We start from the raw sequence: 23,107 nt of genomic DNA, 5'->3' as shown, positions 1-23,107 counted from the left end.
ATCCTTTAGTAATTTCACTATTTCATCGGTAAACAGTGTTATCGATGAAAATTCATTGTCAATAAATTTTACCGACTGAATGGGACGACATCTCAGATGGATTACGATGTGGATAGTGAAATCTTATCTTGTTTCTTGTGATTATTTTACCGACGGACAATTTCCGTTAGAAATTTTATGAATTTGTTCTTTTTGTGGTTCATTGAGATGAGGCAAAGACTCTAGAGTTTAGCATCAAGTCTCATCATATAACAGTCCACTTAAATTTCTTGAGCTTTATACTATTATGAGGAAAAAGCAAAAAAGTATGCATAAAACTATAACAGGCATGCAGATAAGGAAGTAAATTGCAATACAAATAAGCAAAGAAGTATGGCATAACATACATTTGATCAGTACCAACAACCAACAATCCTAAATAAGTATAACAAGGCAGAGCTTAGAAGAATCTTACCTCAGTCTTTAAAACTTCTTTTTCAAGTTGATCAACCTCCTGATAAGTAGAATGAACCAGAGGTCATAGGCTAAGAACTTGAACATAAATTATCTGAAATGAACGCAAATCATCAAGCAATCAAATATGATAAACACTTAGTATGTTATCCTACTCTAACTTTGACATCTACGGTTAGTTTGGCATTGTCATCAGTCCTCCTTTCGACCTTAAATGGAACAACAAGTTCAAACATGGTGATGAAATACGAACGAACTAAAATATGCAAAAACATCCAACTAAACCTACAATTTTCTTATTACATACTTCCTCCCAACCACAGAACAGTAGTACCCACGTGCGCGGCACATTTGAGCTGGTAGACCCTCTTCAATAAGTAACTTTCTCTTAATCCCTTCATAGTTTAACTGAGGCCAACAGATTGGCCAATCTTCACTACTCCATGCACTCCCACTCGAGCTTATCCAAAATCACCACAGATCCCTGCCACAAAAGTATCTTTTCATGCATATAAGTTCCATTCTATCCATACAACTTGATCGAAAACACGTGACACAAATCAGCCTTTCACTCTTTCTCTAATGTGTCGACTAGTTTGTGAACTTGAAGTGAATAAAATCCATACATAACTAATGTAAACACAAAAGCAAATTTACATTTTTAGAGAGCTTCCCAAGGTGAAGCATCATTTAGAGCAAATTTAAGACCTTCTCCTATATTCTTGATTCTTCAATCAACGATTAAGTAATATAAAGTTGACTTGGCTCAGGTTCTAAGAAATGTAATAAAAACTAGATAGAAAAAGTTAGTACAATGTAGGACCTAGTTTTCTAATAAAACGTGAGTGAGACGAGTTAATGGAATGTGAAGTTCATTACCAAAAGTAGTAAAAAGCAAATGAGACACTTAATTGTGGATAGACGAAAAAGGAAACATGAGACACTTGATTGTGCATGAGTACGGGATGAAAGCAACGGTTGTCACAGACGTTCTCCGTAACGAGGCCGGTTAACTAACTTCTCGGAAAGATAAGGTGATCGGTCCTTCGTCAAGCTCGGAGGAAAGGTCATGATTTGTTGTTTCACGGACATTTTCTGATCAGCAACAAAGAGAGCACGCAAATATTCTTATTGCACGCGTTAAATTTGGTGAAAATAATATATTCATTGATTTCTCAAATGATTACAATAACTCCTATTTATAATGCTAATAACTAACTTAATGAAAAAAAAAACAAAGATATGGAAAAGATATGCAAATCCTAGTTTATCTAACTAATAGTGCTCGTATCAGGAGTACATTAGTGAGCTTTATACAACATGCAAACCAACATATTATAACATAATCAAACATATCGCTGTTGACTTTAGTATTTTTCACACAAATTAAATCACAGTAGTGTCGGTTACAAAATTTCCAGTATTTGGGTTTCATAAACCTCAAGAAATCCAACAAATCACTATATATGCTTATATTTGTGAAACAACATGGTATTACTAATACAATTGAAATGAATCATACTTTGCTATGTGACCCCTTTTGCCCTCTCATTTCCTGAAAAATTAGAAGTAATTAATATAACATGTGAGCGATATATATATATATATATAGGGGTGCGTTAAAATGACAATACTCTTAAAATGACACTGTGCCACCACGCTAGACTGCAATATTATATATGCTAGACTGCAATAGTATAAACGCTAGACTGCAATCTATACATTGCAGTCTAGCGTATTGGATATTGCAGTCAGAAAAAATTGCAGTCTAGTGTATTGGATATTGCAGTCCGCGAAAATTTACCCTTGAACTTGCCACATGGCAGCTTATTATTCGTCCACATGTACAAATGATTGGCTAGGAATGGTGGTATGGTGTTACTTTAAGAGGTGTTATCATTTTAACACAAACCTATATATATATATATATATATATATATATATATATATAGGGATGTACTAATATGCTAACTAATTTTAAAGTGCTAACGTACATCCAATCACGTGCTGCCACGTGGCACGAAAAATGCAATATTATATACAAAAAAATGCAATATGCATTTGTAAAAGTTATAATTGAATTTCGAAAGATTGCATTTTTGTTATACGCAGATTGAATTTTTTATTATTGAATTTTGCATTTTCGATATTGACTGTTTAATTTGTGTTTTATATCTATACGGATTGCAATTATATATGTGAAAATGCAAAACTTAACAATATAAAATGCAATTTATGTGAAAATGCAAAACTTAACAATAAAAAATGCAATTTTCCTATAACTAAAATACAATATGCGGAAATGCATGAACAACTTCAGAAATGTGTATTGCATTTTTATATATACAATATTGTATATATAAAAATGCAATACACATTTCTATTGTATATATAAAAATGCAATACACATTTCTGAAGTTGTTCATGCATTTCCGCAGATTGCATTTTAGTTATAGGAAAATTGCATTTTTTATTGTTAAGTTTTGCATTTTCACATATATAAATGCAATCCGTATATATATAAAATGCAAATTAAACAGTCAATATCGAAAATGCAAAACTCAACAATAAAAAATGCAATTTGTCGAAATTCAATTATAACTTTTACAAATGCATATTGCATTTTTCTGTGTATAATATTGCATTTTTCGTGCCACGTGGCAGCACATGATTGGATGTACGTTAGCACTTTAAAATTAGTTAGCATATTAGTACATCCCTATATATATATATATATATATATATATATATATAGGGGTGCGTTAAAATGACAACACTCTTAAAATGACACTGTGACACCACGCTAGACTGCAATACTATAAACGCTAGACTGCAATATCCAATACACTAGACTGCAATCTATAGATTGCAGTCCAGCGTATTGGATATTGCAATCGGGAAAAATTGCAGTCTAGTGTATTGGATATTGTAGTCCGTGAAAATTTACCCTTGAGCAATTTTTATGATTGCCGCATGGCAGCTTATTATTCGTCCATGTGTACAAATGATTGGCTAGGAATGGTGGTATGGTGTTACTTTAAGATGTGTTGTTATTTTAACACAATCCTATATATATATACATATATATAGGGGTTTTTATATATAGGGGTGCGTTAAAATGACAATACTCTTAAAATGACACTGTGACACCACGCTAGACTGCAATACTATAAACGCTAGACTGCAATATCCAATACGCTGGACTGCAATCTATAGATTGCAGATTGCAGTCCAGCGTATTGGATATTGCAGTCGGGAAAAATTGCAGTAGATTGCAGTCTAGTGTATTGGATATTGCAGTCGGGAAAAATTGCAGTCTAGTGTATTGGATATTGCAGTCCGCGAAAATTTACCCTTGAGCAATTTTTATGATTGCCACATGGCAGCTTATTATTCGTCCATGTGTACAAATGATTGGCTAGGAATGGTGGTATGGTGTTACTCTAAGATGTGTTGTCATTTTAAATGACAACACATCTATATATATATATATATATATATGTAAACATGCTACGTGATTTAAACCTCCCCCATTCTAGTGATCAAACTCCCATACATAGAATGACAAGTAAGAAAAAGCAGCCAACAACCTAAAACACACCTCTGCACTAAACTATAACCAAAACACTTACTAGCACAAGCATTTTAGTTAAGAAAGAAGTGAATTAATGTTGTTTTGTGCAAATTAAATAAAGACTAACCTGTTAACTGTTAACCAAGTTGAGAGTCGAGCCAAGATTTCTCGAATCAAAAAGAAGAGTGAGAACGAATTCTAAAGACAGATTCAGGTCTTAATTGCTTGGCTGAAGCGACAGCTGAGGGATTGCACTCAACTAACTCAATTGTAGTGGTGACCATTGAGGGATCACGCGTCCAATCGAATTGTTGTAATTTGTAGCAATGGCACATGCTTAGGAGGCGAAGCCTTGGGAGACTTCCCTGTTGAGATATCCATCGCACCAAATCGGTGTCCTCAATTACAATTGTCTCAAGTTTCAAAAAACTTCCCGATTCTATATTCCACTCGGGGCCTCGAAAGGCATAGTTATGTAACTTGAGGTACATAAGATTTGGTAGCAACGAACCAATGTCATTCATGTGCTTCCATGGACACCCTAAGCCTCTCAAATTCAAACTTCTCAAACTTGATGGGAACATTGATAGAGGAACCATAAACACACGCTTAATATCAGGATACTTCACATTATACGTAAGTGAATTCAAATATCTGAGTTCCTTTGATATATAACCCAAGTTACTCAATGGGTTTCTATCATCATCTTCGTCCAATTCTACCACAATCTCTAACATGCTTAAATTAGGCATTCTCTTGAGAATTTCTCTTGTGCAACTCTTTTCACTCACACCACAAAGACCGAAAAGTCTATCCAATGCAGCAGCAGAAGAATCAGGGGTCGGTAGGTCTTTTCCCCTCACCTCAATATATTTTAATTCTTGCATGTCCCATATTTCCACTGGCATACATGACAATGCTCCACGTTTTTTTATGTTCAAATGCTGATAGATAGTCAAGAATTGAAGGTGAAAAAGGTTGGATATAGAAACCGGGATCTCTTTGTTGCAAGTTAGGCAAAGGTACTTTAGACAAATTAGATTGAAAATTTCAAGTGGGAAATGATAAAATCGGACCCTTCCAGCATCCAGTACCTTGAGCAACTTGAAATCCATTGCATGTATTGGCACTGAATATTGGTGGTAAGGACCAAGACAAAGGAGAGAACGGACAGTGGATGCACAATCATTTTTTATTTTTTCACACACTTCTTTGAAGCAAAATAAAGAGATTCCATGGGCACACAACCGACGTTGATCTTTCACAACATCATCGTAGCTGTGTAAAACATGCAAAAACTTAATCCTAGTTGCTTCTTTCTTACAAAAGTGCTGCCAGCAAGAATGCACACGAAACATATCCTTTGAAAACCAAGAATCTTAATATGACTTGGATCAAAACATCATTAAAAGCTCTTATATAATCCAGAATTTGTTTACTTAAAGCCTCAAGAAACCTCTCAGTTTTCAACAGGTTTAAAATGATGTGTAGTTGAATATCTATATATGGAGGGTAAGCTCCTAAATACAGAAATAACATCTTCAAATGTTGAGGTAAGTAGTCATAGCTTGGGAAAAGTACCTCTGCTATTTGATCATATGCATCCACGAATACTGAATTATGTTGTTTTTCAGCTACCTCAGTCCAATTTTCCGTGGTTGTTCCTTCTTTAGATAAGAGCTCTGCAACTGTAACTATCATAAGTGGAAGACCTTCACATTTTTTGGCAATCTTCTCTCCTAGTTCATCAAGGTGAGGAGGGAAACCCTCTTCACCGAACACCTTCTCGCCAAGTAGTTTCTTACTTTCTTCTTCTATATTTTGCCTGCTTGTTAGCAATATTCGAACATTATCTTGTGGCAAGTTATCCATAACGAGCGCATCCCATTTCCATACATCATCCAACACAATTAAACATTTCCTATCCTTCGACTTCTCTTCCAATAGTCCAACCAATTTCTTATCGTTGTCTTCGTCTCCTTGGGTAAGAATTTGGTCGTGATCCACTTGAGCAAGAATGCATCGTAATATTTCATTAGATTCACATTTTCTGCCCACTTTAACCCATACTCGAAGCTCGAAATGACTCTTGAGTAATGGATCGTCAAATAATTTCTTAGCAAATGTTGTCTTTCCAACTCCTGCCATCCCCAAAATTTTACAGCAGTTCCAGTTACTTTCCCGAAGAAGATAATCCCGCACATTCTCAAATTTATTAGATAATCCAACCATATTTGAGTTGATTCCACGACAATCAATTCTTGAGGAAAGAGGCTCACCTTCTTCCTCAGGCATATTCAGCAGTTTAGTTTCGAACTCCACTTCCATCACCGCCACCATCTCCACAAAGCAATCAACACTCTGTCGCAGACTCTGCAGATCTACCGAGAAAGACAAGTGATCTCTCTCACCTTCAACTTGTGGAAGAATCTGCTGATACACATGAGATTCTAGTAAATCTTCGAATTCCCATATGGCCTCTTTGATTCGGTCGTCCAAAGCATTCACCTCCGTCCTGATCTTGCTGTATCCGGTCTCCTCCAACTTTAGCAAAGCTTTCTGCAAGCGAACCATGGCATCGTAGGCGGGTCGTAAGATTTGTGAAGGAGGAGGAGCTAGAGAGATGCGAGACGATTGTCGAATAGTCTGAAGGGTATTCTTGAGAGAAATCGCAGCACCGAAAGCCGCCATGACTTGAATGAAATATGAAGTATAGGTTGTTGTTGCGAAGCCGAAGGAGAGGAGTTGGCTATGGCGGTAGGTGGTTGAGCAATTTATTACTCCATACAATCTATATCCATTTATGTTTTTTAGTTTCTCATTTTACATTTTACTCTACTAGTAGTATAGTAAAAATATAACCATAGCTGCTCAACTATTGAAGTTGACAGTCAGAATTGTCGGAGATAATAATTTTTAATTAAAAAAAAAATGTTTCACAAATAATGTTTTCATATGGTCATCTGTTGAAGATGTTTTCAACATTACACTATAGGATAACATTAGTATTTTATTTTTATTTAAATTTTCTTTTTAAATCTAGTTACAAGAATTTAAATTGTTCGTGATTTTATAATATAATAACTAGTCCCACATAGTACACTATTTAAAGTCTCACTTTAATTAAAAAAATAAATGATTCAACTATCCTAGAACGTGTCGAAAATGAATACAATACTACTATCTTGGAATATGACTCATATTAATTCTACACATTTTTCCGTCACTTTTCTGTATTTTTAAAAACTTGTTCAGAGTCAAAGTGAGATATGTTATCACGAAGAAAGGAAGTACTAATCTTCAATTGGAATAAAGGAATATTTGTTTGTTGAAGATATAGGGTGGTCTCAGTGTCAATTTGAACAAGCAGGTGTTTGATACTACACTATATTTGAAATTTTGAACTTTATTTTGCCAAGGAGAAATATATATTTAGATGGATGTACTAATATAAAAGTTTGTTTTATTGGAGCATAGGAGTATAAAGTTACTTATTTTTGGATATATTGAGGTGCAAGTTTTTATGTTTAAAACTTAAATCAATTATTAGTTTGGTGGGTAGTTGTGATATATAAATAGGTGATAGGAGTACATAAAAACTTGATCAATTATAGTTCGGTGGGTAGTTGTGATATATAAATAGGTGATGTGACCCATTTGTCTGTCCATTTTGCTTGTTAAGATATGAGTTGTGACGATGTGATATTGCAGAATACTTCATCCTCCATCCTAAAAAAAAGTAGACAAACTTATAAATAGCAAGAGTTTTAAAATGTAATTGATAAAATAAGAAAGATAGATAAAAAAAGTAAAAAAACTGAAAAAGGTAGTAGAAGTAGTGTTAGTAAAATGTAGAGTTATTTATTAGTTAATATTCTTATATTGCTAAACCCTTAAAAAATTTCTACATTTAGAGCATCCACAATGGTCGACGAGCGACCAGCTAGCCGATTCCCGATGCTAGTCGGTCCGCTCGCCGAACCATTGCAATCGGCGAGCGTGGAATCGGCGAGAAATTCGGCGAGCGCTCGCCGATTCTCGGACGCTTGTCGATCCGCTCGCTGCCATTGTAGGCTGGCGACCGACGAGCGATCGGCCAGCGCAAATTATTTTTTAATTAAATTTTTGAAATACTATATATAAGCGATTTTCACGTCATTTTCATTCGCACCACTTGTTTTAACGAGTTTTCTCTCTCTCTTAATTTCTGTACAAGAGCAACAACGCGAAATGGATAACAACAACGAGTCTACTCCAGCGACGAGCGGGACTCAAACTCCCATTGTATCCGCGGGAGCAGGATGGGGGCAGATGGGCGGCGAGTACTACAACATGTACCCTTGGCAGCAGATGATGCCGCAGGGCGGCGGGCAGGGGGTACTGGGCATGCAACCCGGTATGCAGATGATGCCCGGTTGGGGAGCCAGGATGCAGATGATGCCGGGGTGGCAGGCGGGGCTGCAGCCCGTGCAAACCGTGACGCCAGGGGTGGGGGACAATGTCTATCGCCCCACTATTGATTTTATGACTACATCTTCCCACACATCGACCCCAGTGGAAACTCAATTCACTGGAGATGACACTTTCTCCATAGAGGAGTTATTGGTACCGGGCGTTCGATACGAAGACACACCCATTCATACAGAGGGAATAGGTCAGGGGCGGGGCAGGGTCGGGGCGCACCGAAGAAGAAGAAGAAGGGCAAAAGGGTGGTAGGCGAGTCGTCGCAGCCGGCTGATGACGACAGTGTACGGAGGAAGTGGACGGATGATGAGAACGTCGCGCTGTCCAAGGCTTGGGTGTCTGTTTGTGATGATCTCCTCGTTTCGAACAATCAGAGGATCGACAGCATGTGGGCTAAAATTGCAGCAACCTACAAGAGGAATTTCCCGCATGGGAAGGCATACACCGGAGGAGTGCCGGAAGGGGTGGGAGCGAATCAGGGCTGCTGACTCCCGATTTGCGGGCTTGTACACCAACGCCCTCTGCATGAAGACCAGTGGGCCAGACTGATGAGGGCTGCAGGAGGATAGCGGAGAAAGCCTTCCTCGTGTTGGGGCTGTATAAGGAAATCACCTATTGGAACTGCTATCTGGTGCTGATGGATTCCGAGAAGTTCCGGGCGGGTGTCGATGCTGGCTGGCCGAAGAAGCAGCGACTGAACTATGTCGGTGATTACAGCGGCAGCAGCGGCGATTCCCACGACCTACCCGAGGAAGTTCAAGAAGAGTCATCCCCTTCATCCTTCGCTCGCCGCACTCGCGCGATTGGTCAGAGGAGGGCGCAACGGGCAGCGATGGGAGTCGCCCAGAGGTCCCAGGAGGTCCAGTTGGCATCCCCCCTGCTGGCAAGTCGCCAGCCGAGCTTGCCTTCTACGCGCGTCAATCAACGCTTAAACAGATGCACAAGATCTTGGCTGAATGGAGGGAGGCAACTGACCCGTGGGGAAGAGGTTTCTTCACTCAATGCTTGAGAGTATGCGGGTCGATTTGGATATCTTCGCGGCACAGTTGGGGGGATCAGATGCCGGGGGTGCAGCTGGTGGCGGCGAGTATGACGGCGATGGCGACGAGGAGTAGAGTGGAGCGGGGGCTCGTGTGTGGAAGCCGGAATTTTTTTTTATTATGTAATTTTTTTTATTTTTAGTTAATGTACTTTTTTTTATTTAAATAAAATTAACGAATTTTCCCGTATATGTGTCGTAAATTTAATTCCATAAATTTAATTGTTTTATTTAATAGTGCTGATGATGTGGCTAGCCTATTGCTTGTCCAGTTGCTTATCCTGATGATGTGGCAGGAGGAATTTTAGTGCTGGATGATGTGGAAGGAGGAGAAATAGGCTAGCCTATGGCTGACCTATTTACCATTGTAGATGCTTTTAGACTTAGTTTAGTTTTGAGGATGACATTAGTCTTTTTTTTTTTTTTAGGACAGGGAGTATTAAATATGAGTCCATGACCCAGTACTTAAATGTGTATATTATCATATCTGCTGGCCACGATCAGCTCCTTTCCTATGCCACCACTTCGTGGGCCATTAAGGGATTCATTTTTCTGAGGATATGATTTTGAAATACTAGATATATTTTTCACCAAAGTATTCTACACTAGAAACACTGTATCATTAAATATTCTGACACCAGTTAGATTTAACGTTGAATATTATTATTAATATATTATAAAAATATTGCTTTTACAATACAAGCAACTAAAGCATGGATTTTTTGTAAATACCTAGATATTACTCCAAGTTGTTAGGCTCCAAATGAAAGCATCAACTTCGTATATACCAAGCACGGGAACTCATCCTAAAATCTGGCCTATCATTAAAAGCTCATTTGGTTTATAAACCTCACAACGATTAGCTTATACAATCAATGCAGCACAAGATTTCTTGTATCGGACACTCATTTTAGATGTCAAATTCTCATTCATAGACTAACTGTTAAGGAAAAGAGCAGTCAATAACTTAATACACATTCTACTACTCCCTTAATCCCAAGAAATATGACCCCTTTCTTGGACGGTATATGAGTTTATGCAACTTTATTTTGCATCATCTTGGTTGAGACAAATTAAAAAAAAAAATGGGTCATCTTTGGTGGGACGGAAGGAGTAAAATATAAGAGAAATGCCTAAAGCTTAAATCACAATCACACGCATTTTACTTTAGGAAGAAATGGATAGAGATTGTTTATACAACCTGAAAGAAGTTGGAAGACTAACTTGTTCACCAAGTTGAGAGTATAACTAGAATTTCACATATCAAAAAGAAGAGTAGCAACGAATTACAAAGAGAGATTCTGGTCTTAATTGCCTGGCTGAAGCAACAACTAGCGGATTGCACTCAACTAATTCAATTGTACGCAATGTGACCATTGCAGGAGACCAATTGAGCTCTTTTAATTTGTAGCAATGCCGTAGACTTAGAAGGCCAAGGCTTGGGAGAGTTCCAAGTTAAGGACTCCAGCACACCAAATCAGTGTCTTCAATTACAAGTGTCTCAAGATTTAAAAAACAACCGGATTCTATATCCCACTTTGGGCCTCGAAAGGCATAGTGTTCTAACCTGAGATCCTTAAGATTTGGTACTAGCGAACCAATGTGATTCATATCCCTCCATGCAAATCCTAAACCTTTCAACTCCAACCTTGTCAAACTTGATGGGAACATAGAAAGAGGAACCACAAACTCGTACTTCATGTTAGGGTTCAATACAAAATAAGAAAGTATGTGCAAATTGCAGAGTTCCTCTGATATATAATCAAAGTCAATCAATGAATTGCTACCATCGTCATCATCTTCATAAGGCTTCAACTCTAATAGAATTCCTAATTCTTTTAAATTAGGAATTCTTTTAAGAATTTCTCTAGTGCAACTCTTTGCACTCACACCAATAACACTGGAGACATTGCCCAAAGTAGCATCAAAGTTAGGGGTTGGTAGGTCTGTTCCCAAAACCTCAACATGTTGTAATTCTTGCATATCCCAAATTTCCATCGGCATATATGATAGAAATCCACGCTTTTTAATGTGCATATGTGGATGGACAATCAAGAATTGAAGGTGAAAAAGGTTGGATATGGAAATAGGGAGCTCTTTGTTGCAAGTTAGGGCAAGGTACTTTAGACAAACTAGTTTCAAAAGTTCATGTGGGACATTGTAAAATCGAACCTTAAGAGCATCTAGTACCCTTAACAACTTGAAATCCATGTCATGTATTAACACTGGATATTGGTGGTAAGCACCTAAACAAAGTAGAGAACGAACAGTGGATGCACAATCGCTTGTTATTGAATCACACACTTCTTTGAAGGCAAATAAAGTGTTTGAATGAGCACACAACCGACGCTGATCTCTCAAAACATCATCACAACTTTCTAAAACATGCAAAAACTTTATCTCACTAGCTTCTTTCTTACACAAGTGTTGCCAACAAGAATGCACGCGAAACTCTTTTTTTGAAAACCAAGATTCTGGATTTGATTCAAGTAAAATAAGATGATACCAATATGCAAGCTTTGCCGAGCATTGGGCCATAAAGTCCTCCAAAGTTTGTTCTCCATCCATAAAATCCCCCAAACTATCCATAAAGTCTTCGGAAGTTTGTATTTCAATCGGTTCAAGAAACCCTTCAGCACACAACCGGTGGAAGAGGTTGTGTATTTCAATATCACTATATGGAGGGAAAGCTCCCAAATAGAGAAAAACCATTTTTAAATATTGAGGTAAGTAGTCATAACTTGGAAAAAGTACCTCAGATATTTGATTATATGCATCCACGAACACTGAACTATGTTGTATGTCAGCTACCTCAGTCCAGTATTCCGTGGTCTTGTCTTCTTCAGAAAGGAGTTGTGCAACTGTGACTATCATTAGTGGAAGACCTTCACATTTTTTGGCAATCTTCTCTCCCAATTTTTCAAGGCTAAAAGGGAAACCCCGTTCACCGAATACCTTCTCACCAAGTAATTTCTTACTCTCTTCTTCATTCAATAAGCGTACTACTTGAATTGGATATACTTTAATTCTAAGTCTGCTTGTAACCAAGATTTGGACATTCTCTTCTGGCAAGTTATCGATTACTCGCGAGTCCCATTCCCATACATCATCCAACACAATGAGACATTTCTTATCCTTCAATCTCTCTTCCAAGATTCCAACTAATTTATCGTCATCGTCATCATCGTCACCTTGGGTGATCATTTGTTGGCGAGCGTTGGGATCCACTTGAGCTAGTATGCATCTTAATATTTCACTGTATTCACACTTTTTTCCCACTTTGACCCATGCTCGATACTCGAAATATTTCTGAACTGATGGATCGTCAAAAACTTTCTTAGCAAGAGTTGTCTTACCAACCCCTGCCATCTCAACAACTGATAACCAAGTTCCTTCATCTTCCACAAGATAATCCCGGACTTGTTCAAATTGGTCAGATAATCCAACCATCTTTGAGTTGATTCCACCGAAATGAATTCTTGAGGAAATAGGTTCACCTTCTTCATCTGGCATATTCTCCAGCTCAATATCATACTCCTCCTCCATCGCGGTCATCTTCTCGAGCAAGTTATCAACACAATGTTGCAAACTTTGCAGATCAACATGGAAAGGCAAGTGATCTTCCTCAACTCTTGCCAAGCTTCCAAGTTGTGGAAGAACTTGATCAACGAATTCGGATTCTAGTAAATCTTCGAATTCCCATGCAGCTTCTTTGATCCGTTGATCCAAAGCGTTCACCTCTGTCCTGATCTTGCTGCAGCTGGTGTCGTCCAGTTTTAGCAGAACTTTTTGCAAACGAGACATGGCCTCGTAGGCTGGTTGTAGGATTTCTGAAGAAGGGGAAGCCAGCGAAATACGATACGATTGTTGAATATGCTTAATTGTATTCTTAAGAGAAGACGATGCAGCATAAGCCGCCATGACTCGATATGAAATGTCAAGAGACAACGGGAAGTGGTGGCGGAGGTGGTGGTGACGCGGCTGTGTAGGAAACGCCGGTGGTATGCAAATCAAGTGTTTAAAATTTGTGGACTGCAGTTGTTAAAATGAAAATTGTTGTTTTGTGCCTAATCTCTACAAAGTCAGCACTATATCATCATGCATGTCATATAATACGCTATATTATTTTGAAATTATATTCATCATCAAATGTATTTTGATACCAAATTAGTCAATTGACTAATATTAAGGTGAAGACTTTTACCAACAATATTTTGATGATGAATTAGGTTAATATAATTCAAAGTTGACTATTGAAAATTTAATTGCATTCATATTAATTCTTAATGATTGATCATATTAAAAATAAAGTATTTATGAACAAGGGGACAATATAAGATACAACCTTAAACATAAAAAATTCCATGTAAATCACCTGCTTGGATTTGAACTTGACTTGGGCAACGATTCATTAATATATGATTATCAAATCAACATTTGGATTATTTTGCTTACGATATTGGAAACGACCACATAATATATATTTGGATCAATGATATGCCCATTTCTATTTTGTTTGATGACTCGAACACTATATCATTATCATGCATGCTATAATCCGCTACATTATTATTTTGAAATTATATTCACCATCACATGTATTTGATACCAAATCAGTAAGATGAAGACGTTTACCATCAATATTTAGATGATGAATTAGGTTAATGTAATTCAAAGTTGACTACATATAAATAATTTAATTGCATCCGTATTATTTTTTTAATGATTCATTATATTAAAAATAAAGTATTTATGAACAAGGGGGCAATATAAGATACAACCTTAAACTTAAAAAATTCCATGTAAATCACCTGCTTTGATTTGAACTTGACTTGGGCAATGATTCATTAATATATGATGATCAAACTTATATTATGTTTATTTTGCTTACGATATTGGAAATGGCAATGTATAATATTTGGGTTAATGATGCCCATTTTCATTATTTTGTTTGATGACTTGAATGTAAGTCTTATCAATTTAGTTGCAATTCATCCTAGCAATCTTGTTAAGGCAGAACAAATATATCGAACCATGCTTGGCTCAAGAAATTCAACAATCCACATATTGATTGATGAACTTCAACTAAGGGATATCATTCATATAGCAAAGGTAACAATTAACTAGGATTGGAAATGCGAGAGTTGTAAAACTAAGCTAGAGAGTTCTAAGTAGAAATAGAACTAAAAAACTCAAATTCTTTGTTTGGGATATATTTACTTCTTACATACTTCCTCCCAATCGCCGAACAATACCCACGCGCGCAGCTCTTCGAGAAGTAAACCTCCCACTTTCGCAACTGGAAATCCCTTCATTGTTTAGCTTAGGCCCACCGATTGGCCAATCTTCTCTAGTCCATGCGCTCTCCCTCGTGCCTATCCAAAATCACCAAATATCCTTGCAAAAGCATCTTTTCATGCAGATAAGTTTCATTTTATCCATAAAACTCGATCGTAAACAAGTGACACAAATCAGCCTATCACTCTTTGTCTAATATGTTGACCAGTTTGTGAATCAGAAGTGAATAAACTCCTACATATAACTAATGTAAATACAAAAGCAAATTTACATTTGCAGAGAGCTTTCCAACGTGAAGCATCAAGTTTGAGCAAATTTAAGATCTTCACCTATATTCATGCCCCGTCCATCCACGATTAAGTGATATAAGTTGACTTGCTCGGGTTTTAAGAAATATAATAAAAAGTAGGTAGAAAAGTTAGTGCAATGTATGACCTAGTTTTCGAATAAAATATAAGTGAAACGAGTTAATGGAATGTAGAATCCATTACCAAAAGTAGGACTAAAAGACAAATGAGACACTTAATTATGGATGGACGAAAAAGGAAACGTGAGGCACTTAATTATGGACATAAGGAGTACATTGCTCTTGTAGTGAGCTTTCTACATCATGCAAACCAGCATATTAAAACATAATCAAATATATTTTCATACTCATATATCTCATTGTTCTTCGCGTAACGATCGCGCATCAGTGCGTAATAATGATTAAGCATCTACAAAAGAAATCTCAGCATCAGAACAAGGATCGAAGAAATTATCAATAGTATATAAGATTTCAACTGATGCTGAGAGTACGATAGATATATATATATGTGTATGCGTCGAACGACGGAGGTGTGAAGATAATATCATATCAAGAAATAACGGAATTTTCTTTCCGTGCCAAAAGGTGTGCATATGTATATATATATTTTCGCGTTTCAACGCTTCGCGATTCGTTCTCATAAGTCGATCGTCTCGTATTCGACGTTTGGTGCCTCCAAGTTCGATATCATCACCAAATTTTCATTCACGGCACGACTTACAACTATGTATAGCAGCATGCTCAAGTTCATTCTCATAGATGTCGTTCATCACATATCAAGTATATCACAATTCATATAGGATTTTTCATAGAGTTTTATTGTTCAACTCATAACAGTCTCAACATATAATCACTTGCATAACAACATTTATTTTGCATAAATCACATTTTGCAAGTTCACATGCAAGCATAATCATCACAATTTTCTAAATATCACAACAATCTCCCATTCGCTTCAACTTTCAACATTTCATAATTCAAATCAAAATTCAAGAGATACTCGTTACCTCGTTCATCGTGGTTGAGCGGAGACGAGTTGCGGTGTTGAGCCTTCGACGATTATCAATTAATCAATTTACACAAATTTCAGATTTCAATTCAACAAGACTCTTGGGTCCAGAGCGGAAAGAACGATCGCTCTGATACCAACTGTAACGACCCGCCCATCTAGGGTATAATAAATGCGGCGATCGTTAACTAAACGGACTTAAATGCATCAAAGATCATAGGCTAGGGTTCCATTTGAAAAGAGATTTTCACCAAAGCATTTAATGAACAATTTAATAGGAAAAGAATAATGCCTTAGCAAGAAATCCAATAAAAGGCTATCGCAATAAATGCTCATCAGAGTTTCCAAAATAATTTCCAACTGTTTCATACCCAAAATATTCCCAAGAAATAAAAGTATTCATCCCAACCAAAAGATAACAATTTTTTATAATATAGCGGAAGCGACCAAGAAAGAAGTGAGGCTATGTATGGAGACACAACGACACTTATAGTACCAACAGATCATTTTATTATTCTCTACTCAACACCGCCGCCCGCTCGCCACCGCTCAACCTGCACATAAGGAAAACACATGCAGGGCTGAGTACGATAATCATACTCAATGGGCTCATTGCCGAAAACAGTTTTATCACAAATATAGTTATTATCATGCCACTTTCAAGTGTCCATCGGGGTTTTAACTTTAGAAAGACCCGAGGCACCAAAATATCTTTTTCTCAATTATCACGGTACCGCAACCATTTTTCTCATAGACGTTTACCATATCCTCATTCTACATGACAAGGACTGCGGCCGCAATCCAGGTCACTAGACCGGCCGACCCGTACGCCAGCACTCGGTCTAACATTGGTGTACACTAACCCAAGTAGAGTTTGCGGCTCTACAAGGATCCGAATTCGATTAAATCAATAGTGGCATAGCCACGAGGGATAGGCACGACAAAACAAATCAAGGCATGATAACACATCTTTCATTCTCATCAATATCAGTTTAGGACAATGTCCTTATTTTAAAAGAAAGCCCACCTCGTAAGTTTAGCTCGATAGTATTCTTTTCTCCTCGTTTATCACGCTGAGAGCGCGAAGTATCACCTTTAAATTAGGCATATCACAAATCAGATTCAATCATTGATTTCAAATCATGCATGTCTCTCATATTTCCTTTTTTCCCATCGATTATTTTCAAATCATCAATCAAAATCAATGTATGATTAGCATATCATTTTTATTCAAACAACAACTCCAAATTCACCATTAAATCGTGTCACGCATGAGTGTTCCACACACACAACATACGCACACGATCATCACACTTGTGCACGCCGACCGAGGCGTGCACACACACACACACACACACACTTGCACACATATCCCAAAATTCACCGATTAATTCCCCTTCACTCAATCTATATGCATGTGGAAACAAGAATACCGATTAATCGGTAGAAGAAGAGGAGATCAATAAATAAAGTACCTTTTCCAAAAGAACGAACGGTAGAAACAAGGAATTAGTCTTGATTCTTCAATAATCTCTTGAATTTCACTTGAATTCTTCTCAATTGATGAAGAAATCTTGAAGAAAACTTGAAGAAAACTTGGAGAGAGAGGGGGAGTAATTTTCGAAAATTATAGAGGAGTGGGGCGCCGGTTTTGTGATCTCTAGGGTTAGGGTTTCTCTCCTATTTATAGAGTCACAAATAATAATATCCAAATATTTAAATAAGTAAAGATTTGGGAGAGATATTGGGGAAGTGGCGTTGAATTGGTTGAGAAGAAGGAGGATTTCGAAAATTATAGGCTTTTAATTAGCCTATAATTTAAATTCAGATATTTTACGGAGTAGAATAATATATCACGGAGCAAGAAAATAATAATATTCCTCCCCAATTAAAAGGAAATAGGCGTGACTTTTTCAACTCCTCCAAGAGATTTGAATTTCAAATCCTAATTTAATTAGGATATGCAATATCTTCTTGGATTTGGCAAGATATGGTAGGATATTCTAGCATATTTATATTTATTCATGGAGTAGAATAAATAAGGAATCAAATAAATAAATAATTCCCTCTTCTCCAAAATATGAGATTTTCGAAAATCTCATGGGAATAATCAAAGGTGGAGTTCGAAAATTCCATGTAGGAATTATAGAGTATTTTGGACTTTGGATTTAATTTGGATAATTATCCCAAACAAATAATTAAATCCAAGAATAAAATTATTTCTTCTCCAATATATATATTGGCCGAAAATTTCACATGCTTTAAGAAATGCTCCTATTATTTTTCTCACTCATCCCTTCGGAAATAAATAATAATTCTCCCACAATTATATTTCTCCGCATCAAGTATTCACATATTCAAATCAATCATCTCTTCACTTCTACTCCATTTTTCTCATCGTATTGACCTTTCAACGGCCACATCATTTTTCCACATCTTTGACTATTCAATAGCCACGTCAACATTTCGACAAGTTGACTATTCAACTCAATCTCCATTCTCATACGCAATTAGGTCACAAAGACACTATGCAATTAATCACTCATCAAATAATCCACATATCATAGCATTTAAAGCATTTAATGCAAAAATTTTATAACCCGAAAATTAGGGTTTGAAAAAGTGGGGCGTTACAGCATAGCACACATTTGATCAGTATCAACAACCAACAATCCTGAATAAGTATAACAAGGCAGAGCTTTGAAGAATCTTACCACAGTCTTTAAAAAAAATATTTCAAGTGTGGTCCAAAGTTGATCAAGCTCCTGATAAGTAGAATGAACATTTTTGAAGGATCATGTGTATCCCACTCTAACTTTGACATCTACGGTTAGTTTTGCATTGCCATCGGTCCTCCTTTCGACCTTAATGAAACAACAAGTTCAAACACGGCGATGAAATACGAACGAACTAAAATATGCAGAAACTAAGTTAAGAACAACAAAAACAACCAACTAGACGTACAATTTCACAAGAAATTAATGAACCATACTTGAACTAAGAAGAGTAAATGCTACAGAATTCTTTGTTCACTAACAACAAATCATTTGCATACACATAAATGCACACACCATACAGAATCAACAGATCATCATAATTACCATAAAAGCAAAAGTAGCAGTTAACTAGAAATGGAAATACAAGAGTTGTTAAACTAAGCTACGGAGTTTTAAGTTTAACTAAAACTAAAAATTCAGATATCTTTGTTTGTGATACATTTTCTTATTAAATACTTCCTCTCAACCGCAGAACAGTAACCACACGCACGGCACATGTGAGCAGGTAGCACGTTCTAAGATAAGTAACTTTCTCTTAGTCACAACTGGAAATACCACAGATTGGCTAATCTTCACAACTCCATGCGCTCCCACTCGTGCCTATCCAAAGTCACCAAATATGCCTGCCACAAAAGCATCTTTACATGCAGATAAGTTCCATTTTATCCATACAACATGATAAAAAAAATACGTGACACAAATCAGCTTATCACTCTATCTCTAATATGTAGACTAGCTTGTGAATTAGAAGTGAATAAACTCCTACATATAACTAATAAAATGAGATGAGTAAATGGAATGTGAGTGAGACGAGTAAATGGAATGTGGAGTCCATTACCATGAGTAGTAAAAAGCTAATGAGACAGTTATCAGTGAGCTTTATACAACATGCAAACCAACATATGAAAACATAATCAAACATATCTCTGTTGTCTTTAGTATTTTTCATAAAACATCAACAAATCCAAAAAATCACTATATATGCTTATATCTATGAAACAACATGGTAATACTAATACAACTGAATACCTTGCCATCAGACCCCTTTTGCCCTCTCATTTCCTGATAAATTAGAGTTAATTAATATAACATGTGAGCGATAAATATTTTCAAAACATGCTACGTGATTTAAACCTCCCCCATTTTAGATATCAAACTCCCATTCATAGAAGAAAAAGCAGCCAACAACCATACAATATAACAAAAAAACAATTACAAGCACAAGCATTTTAGTTAAGAAAGAAGTGAATTCATGTGGTTTTGCGCAAATTAAAGGGAGTATGAAGAATAACCTCTTAACCAAGTTGAGAAATGAGCTAGGACTTCTTGTATCAAAAAGAAGAGTGAGAACGAATTTTAAAGACAGATTCAGGCTTTAATTGCTTGGCAGAAACGACGGCTAAGGGGTTGCACTCAACTAACTCAATTGCAATGGTGACCATTGAGGGATCACGCGACCAATTGAATTGTTGTAATTTGTAGCAATGGCGTATGCTTAGGAGTTTGAGCCTTGGTAGACTTCCATGTTGAGCTATCAATCGCACCAAATCGGTGTCCTTAATTATAACTGTATCAAGTGCTTCTATATTCCACTCGGCGCTTCGAAAGGCATAGCCTTTTAACGTGAGGAACATGAGATTTGGTAGCATCGAACCTATGACATTCATGTTCTCCCATGGACACCCTAAGCCACTCAAATTCAAAGTTGTCAAACTTGATGGGAACATCGATAGAGGAACCATAAACTCACGCTTAATATCTGGATACATCACAGTATATGCAAGTGTGTTCAAATACTGGAGTTCCTCTGATATAAAACCCAAGTTACTCAATGGGTTTCTATCATCATCTTCATCATAAGGCTGCAATTCTACCACAATTCCTAATCTCTTTAAATTTGGGATTCTCTTGAGTTTTTCTCTTGTGCAACTCTTTTCACTCACACCATTAAGAGTGTCAAGTCTATCCAATGCAGCAGTAGAAGAATCAGGGGTAGGTAGGTCTTTTCCCCATACCTCGATATGTTGTAGTTCTTGCATGTCCCATACTTCCACTGGCATACATGACAAAACTCCAAGTTTTTTAATATTCATATATTGATAGATAATCAAGAACTGAAGGTGAAAAAGGTTGGATATAGATACTGGGATTTCTTTATTGCAAGTTAGGGAAAGGTACTTTAGACAAATTAGCTTGAAAATTTCTGGAAAATGATAAAATCGGACACTTCCAGTATCCAATACCTTGAGCAACTTGAAATCCATTGCATGTATTGGCATCGCATATTTGTGGCGAGGACCAACACAAAGGAGAGAACGTACATTCGATGCACAATCATTTTTTATCTTTTCATACACTTCTTTGAAGGAAAATAAAGAGATGCAATGAGCACACAACCGACGTTGATCTTTCACAACATCATCATAGCTTTGTAAAACATGCAAAAACTGAATCCTAGTTCCCTCTTTCTTACAAAAGTGCTGCCAGCAAGAATGCACACGAAACATTTTCTTTGAAAACCAAGAATCGAGAGTGAAATTGAATAGAATGAGGTTGTACCGGGTAGCGAGGACTGCCACCCATTCGTGCAAATGAAAATTAGAAGCGTCTCCATCCATAAAATCACCCAAAAATTGTCTACCAAAAGATTCAACAAACCCCTCAGTACTCAACCGATTTAAGATGACGTGTGGTTCAATATCAATATACGGAGGGTAAGCTCCGAAATACAGAAATAACATCTTCAAATTTTGAGGTAAGTAGTTATAGCTTGGAAAAAGTACCTCTAATATTTGATTATATGCATTTGTGAAGATCGAATTATGTTGTTTTGTGACTACCTCGGCCCAGTATTGTGGGGTTATTTCTTCTTTGGATAGGAGCTCAACTTTGACTATCACAAGTGGAAGACCTTCACATTTTTTGACAATCTTTTCTCCTAGTTCATCAAGGTGAGGAGGAAAACCATCTTCACCGAACACCTTCTTGCCAAGTAATTTCTTACTTTCTTCATCATTCAACAAGCGTAGTTTACGCCCAATTCGGCATTCTTCTAAATTTTGCCTGCTCGTTAGCAAGATTCGGACATTTTCTCGTGGCAATTTATCCATAACTCGCGCATTCCATTTCCATACATCATCCAACACAATGAAACATTTCTTATCCTTCAATCTCTCTTTCAAGAGTCTAACTAATTTCTCGTCGTTGTCTTCGTCTCCTTGGGTAAGCATTTGGTCGCGATCCACTTGAGTTACTATGCATCGTAATGTTTCATTAGATTCACATTTTCTGCCCACTTTAACCCATACTCGAAGCTCGAAATGACTCTTAAGTGATGGATCGTCAAATAATTTTTTAGCAAATGTTGTCTTTCCAACTCCTGCCATCCCCGTAATTGCATAGTAGCTCTCTTTATTTTCTCCAAGAAGATAATCCCTTGTGCTTTCAAATTCTTGGGATAACCCAACCATGTTTGAGTCGATTCCGTGAAAATCAATTCTTGAGGAAATAGGTTGGCCTTCTTCTTCAGGCATATTGAGTAGTTCAATATCGAACTCCGCCTCCATCACTGTCACCCTCTGGATGAAGCAATCAACACTCTGTCGGAGACTATGCAGATCTACCGAGAAAGACAAGTGACCTTCGACTTGTGGAAGAATCTGTTGATACACATGAGATTCGAGTAAATCTTCGAATTCCCATATGGCCTCTTTGATTCGTTCGTCCAAAGCATTCACCTTCGTCCGGATCTTGCTGTAGCCGGTCTCCTCCAATTTTAGCAGAGCTTTCTGCAAGTCAACCATGGCCTCGTAAACGGGTTGTAAGATTTGTGGAGACGGAGGAGCTAGTGAAATGCGAGACGATTGTAGAAGACACCGAATGGTATTCTTGAGAGAAATCGCGGCACCATAAGCCGCCATGACTTGATTGTAGAGTTGTGGTTGCGAAGCCGAAGGAAAGGAGTTGCAGTGGGCGTAGGTGGTGGAGGGGTTTTCATAAATGTTTTCTGAAGAAAAATTGCTAATCACGTGCATTGGTTAATACAAGTGGAAGATAGATAGTCAACTGAATAATAAATTACTCCATCCGTCCCATATAATTTTACCCAGTATTTCATTTTGGGTCATCCCACATAATTTTACCCATTTTACTTTTATCATTTTTGATAGTGAACCTCATATTCCAC

The 23,107-nt window shown here is 37.1% G+C and overlaps 1 protein-coding gene and 1 pseudogene across 6 annotated transcripts; both read right to left on the bottom strand.

Annotated features, from left to right (window-relative positions):
- Positions 1 to 628: 628 nt before the first annotated feature.
- Positions 629 to 6,822, bottom strand: LOC125216164 (putative late blight resistance protein homolog R1A-3). Of its 6 annotated transcripts, none has more exons than XR_016135905.1 (3): positions 4,155 to 6,821; positions 1,976 to 2,008; positions 629 to 937 (listed from the first exon to the last, which is right to left on the bottom strand). XR_016135905.1 is itself a non-coding variant. In XM_089065965.1 (3 exons), the coding sequence occupies exon 2, from the start codon at positions 5,383 to 5,385 to the stop codon at positions 4,201 to 4,203; it is 1,185 nt and encodes a 394-aa protein (XP_088922091.1). In that variant the 5' UTR covers positions 5,386 to 6,168; positions 6,307 to 6,822; the 3' UTR covers positions 629 to 2,008; positions 4,155 to 4,200. The 6 variants fall into 6 exon arrangements, 5 of the variants coding, with proteins under 5 accessions (XP_088922091.1, XP_088922092.1, XP_088922089.1 ...); XM_089065965.1 differs by having other exon boundaries at positions 629 to 2,008; positions 4,155 to 6,168; positions 6,307 to 6,822; XM_089065966.1 differs by having other exon boundaries at positions 5,609 to 6,818.
- Positions 6,823 to 10,793: 3,971 nt separating this feature from the next.
- On the bottom strand, positions 10,794 to 22,855 carry LOC125200300 (putative disease resistance RPP8-like protein 2; annotated as a pseudogene).
- Between the last annotated feature and the right edge of the window lie 252 nt (positions 22,856 to 23,107).

Source organism: Salvia hispanica, chromosome 2 (assembly GCF_029641045.1).
Source record: "Salvia hispanica isolate PSC_SH4W2 chromosome 2, Shi_PSC_v1, whole genome shotgun sequence".
In the NCBI taxonomy this organism is placed as follows: domain Eukaryota; kingdom Viridiplantae; phylum Streptophyta; class Magnoliopsida; order Lamiales; family Lamiaceae; genus Salvia; species Salvia hispanica.
The sequence above is the reverse complement of the archived record's forward strand: the minus strand, read 5'-3'. Positions and strand labels throughout refer to the sequence as shown.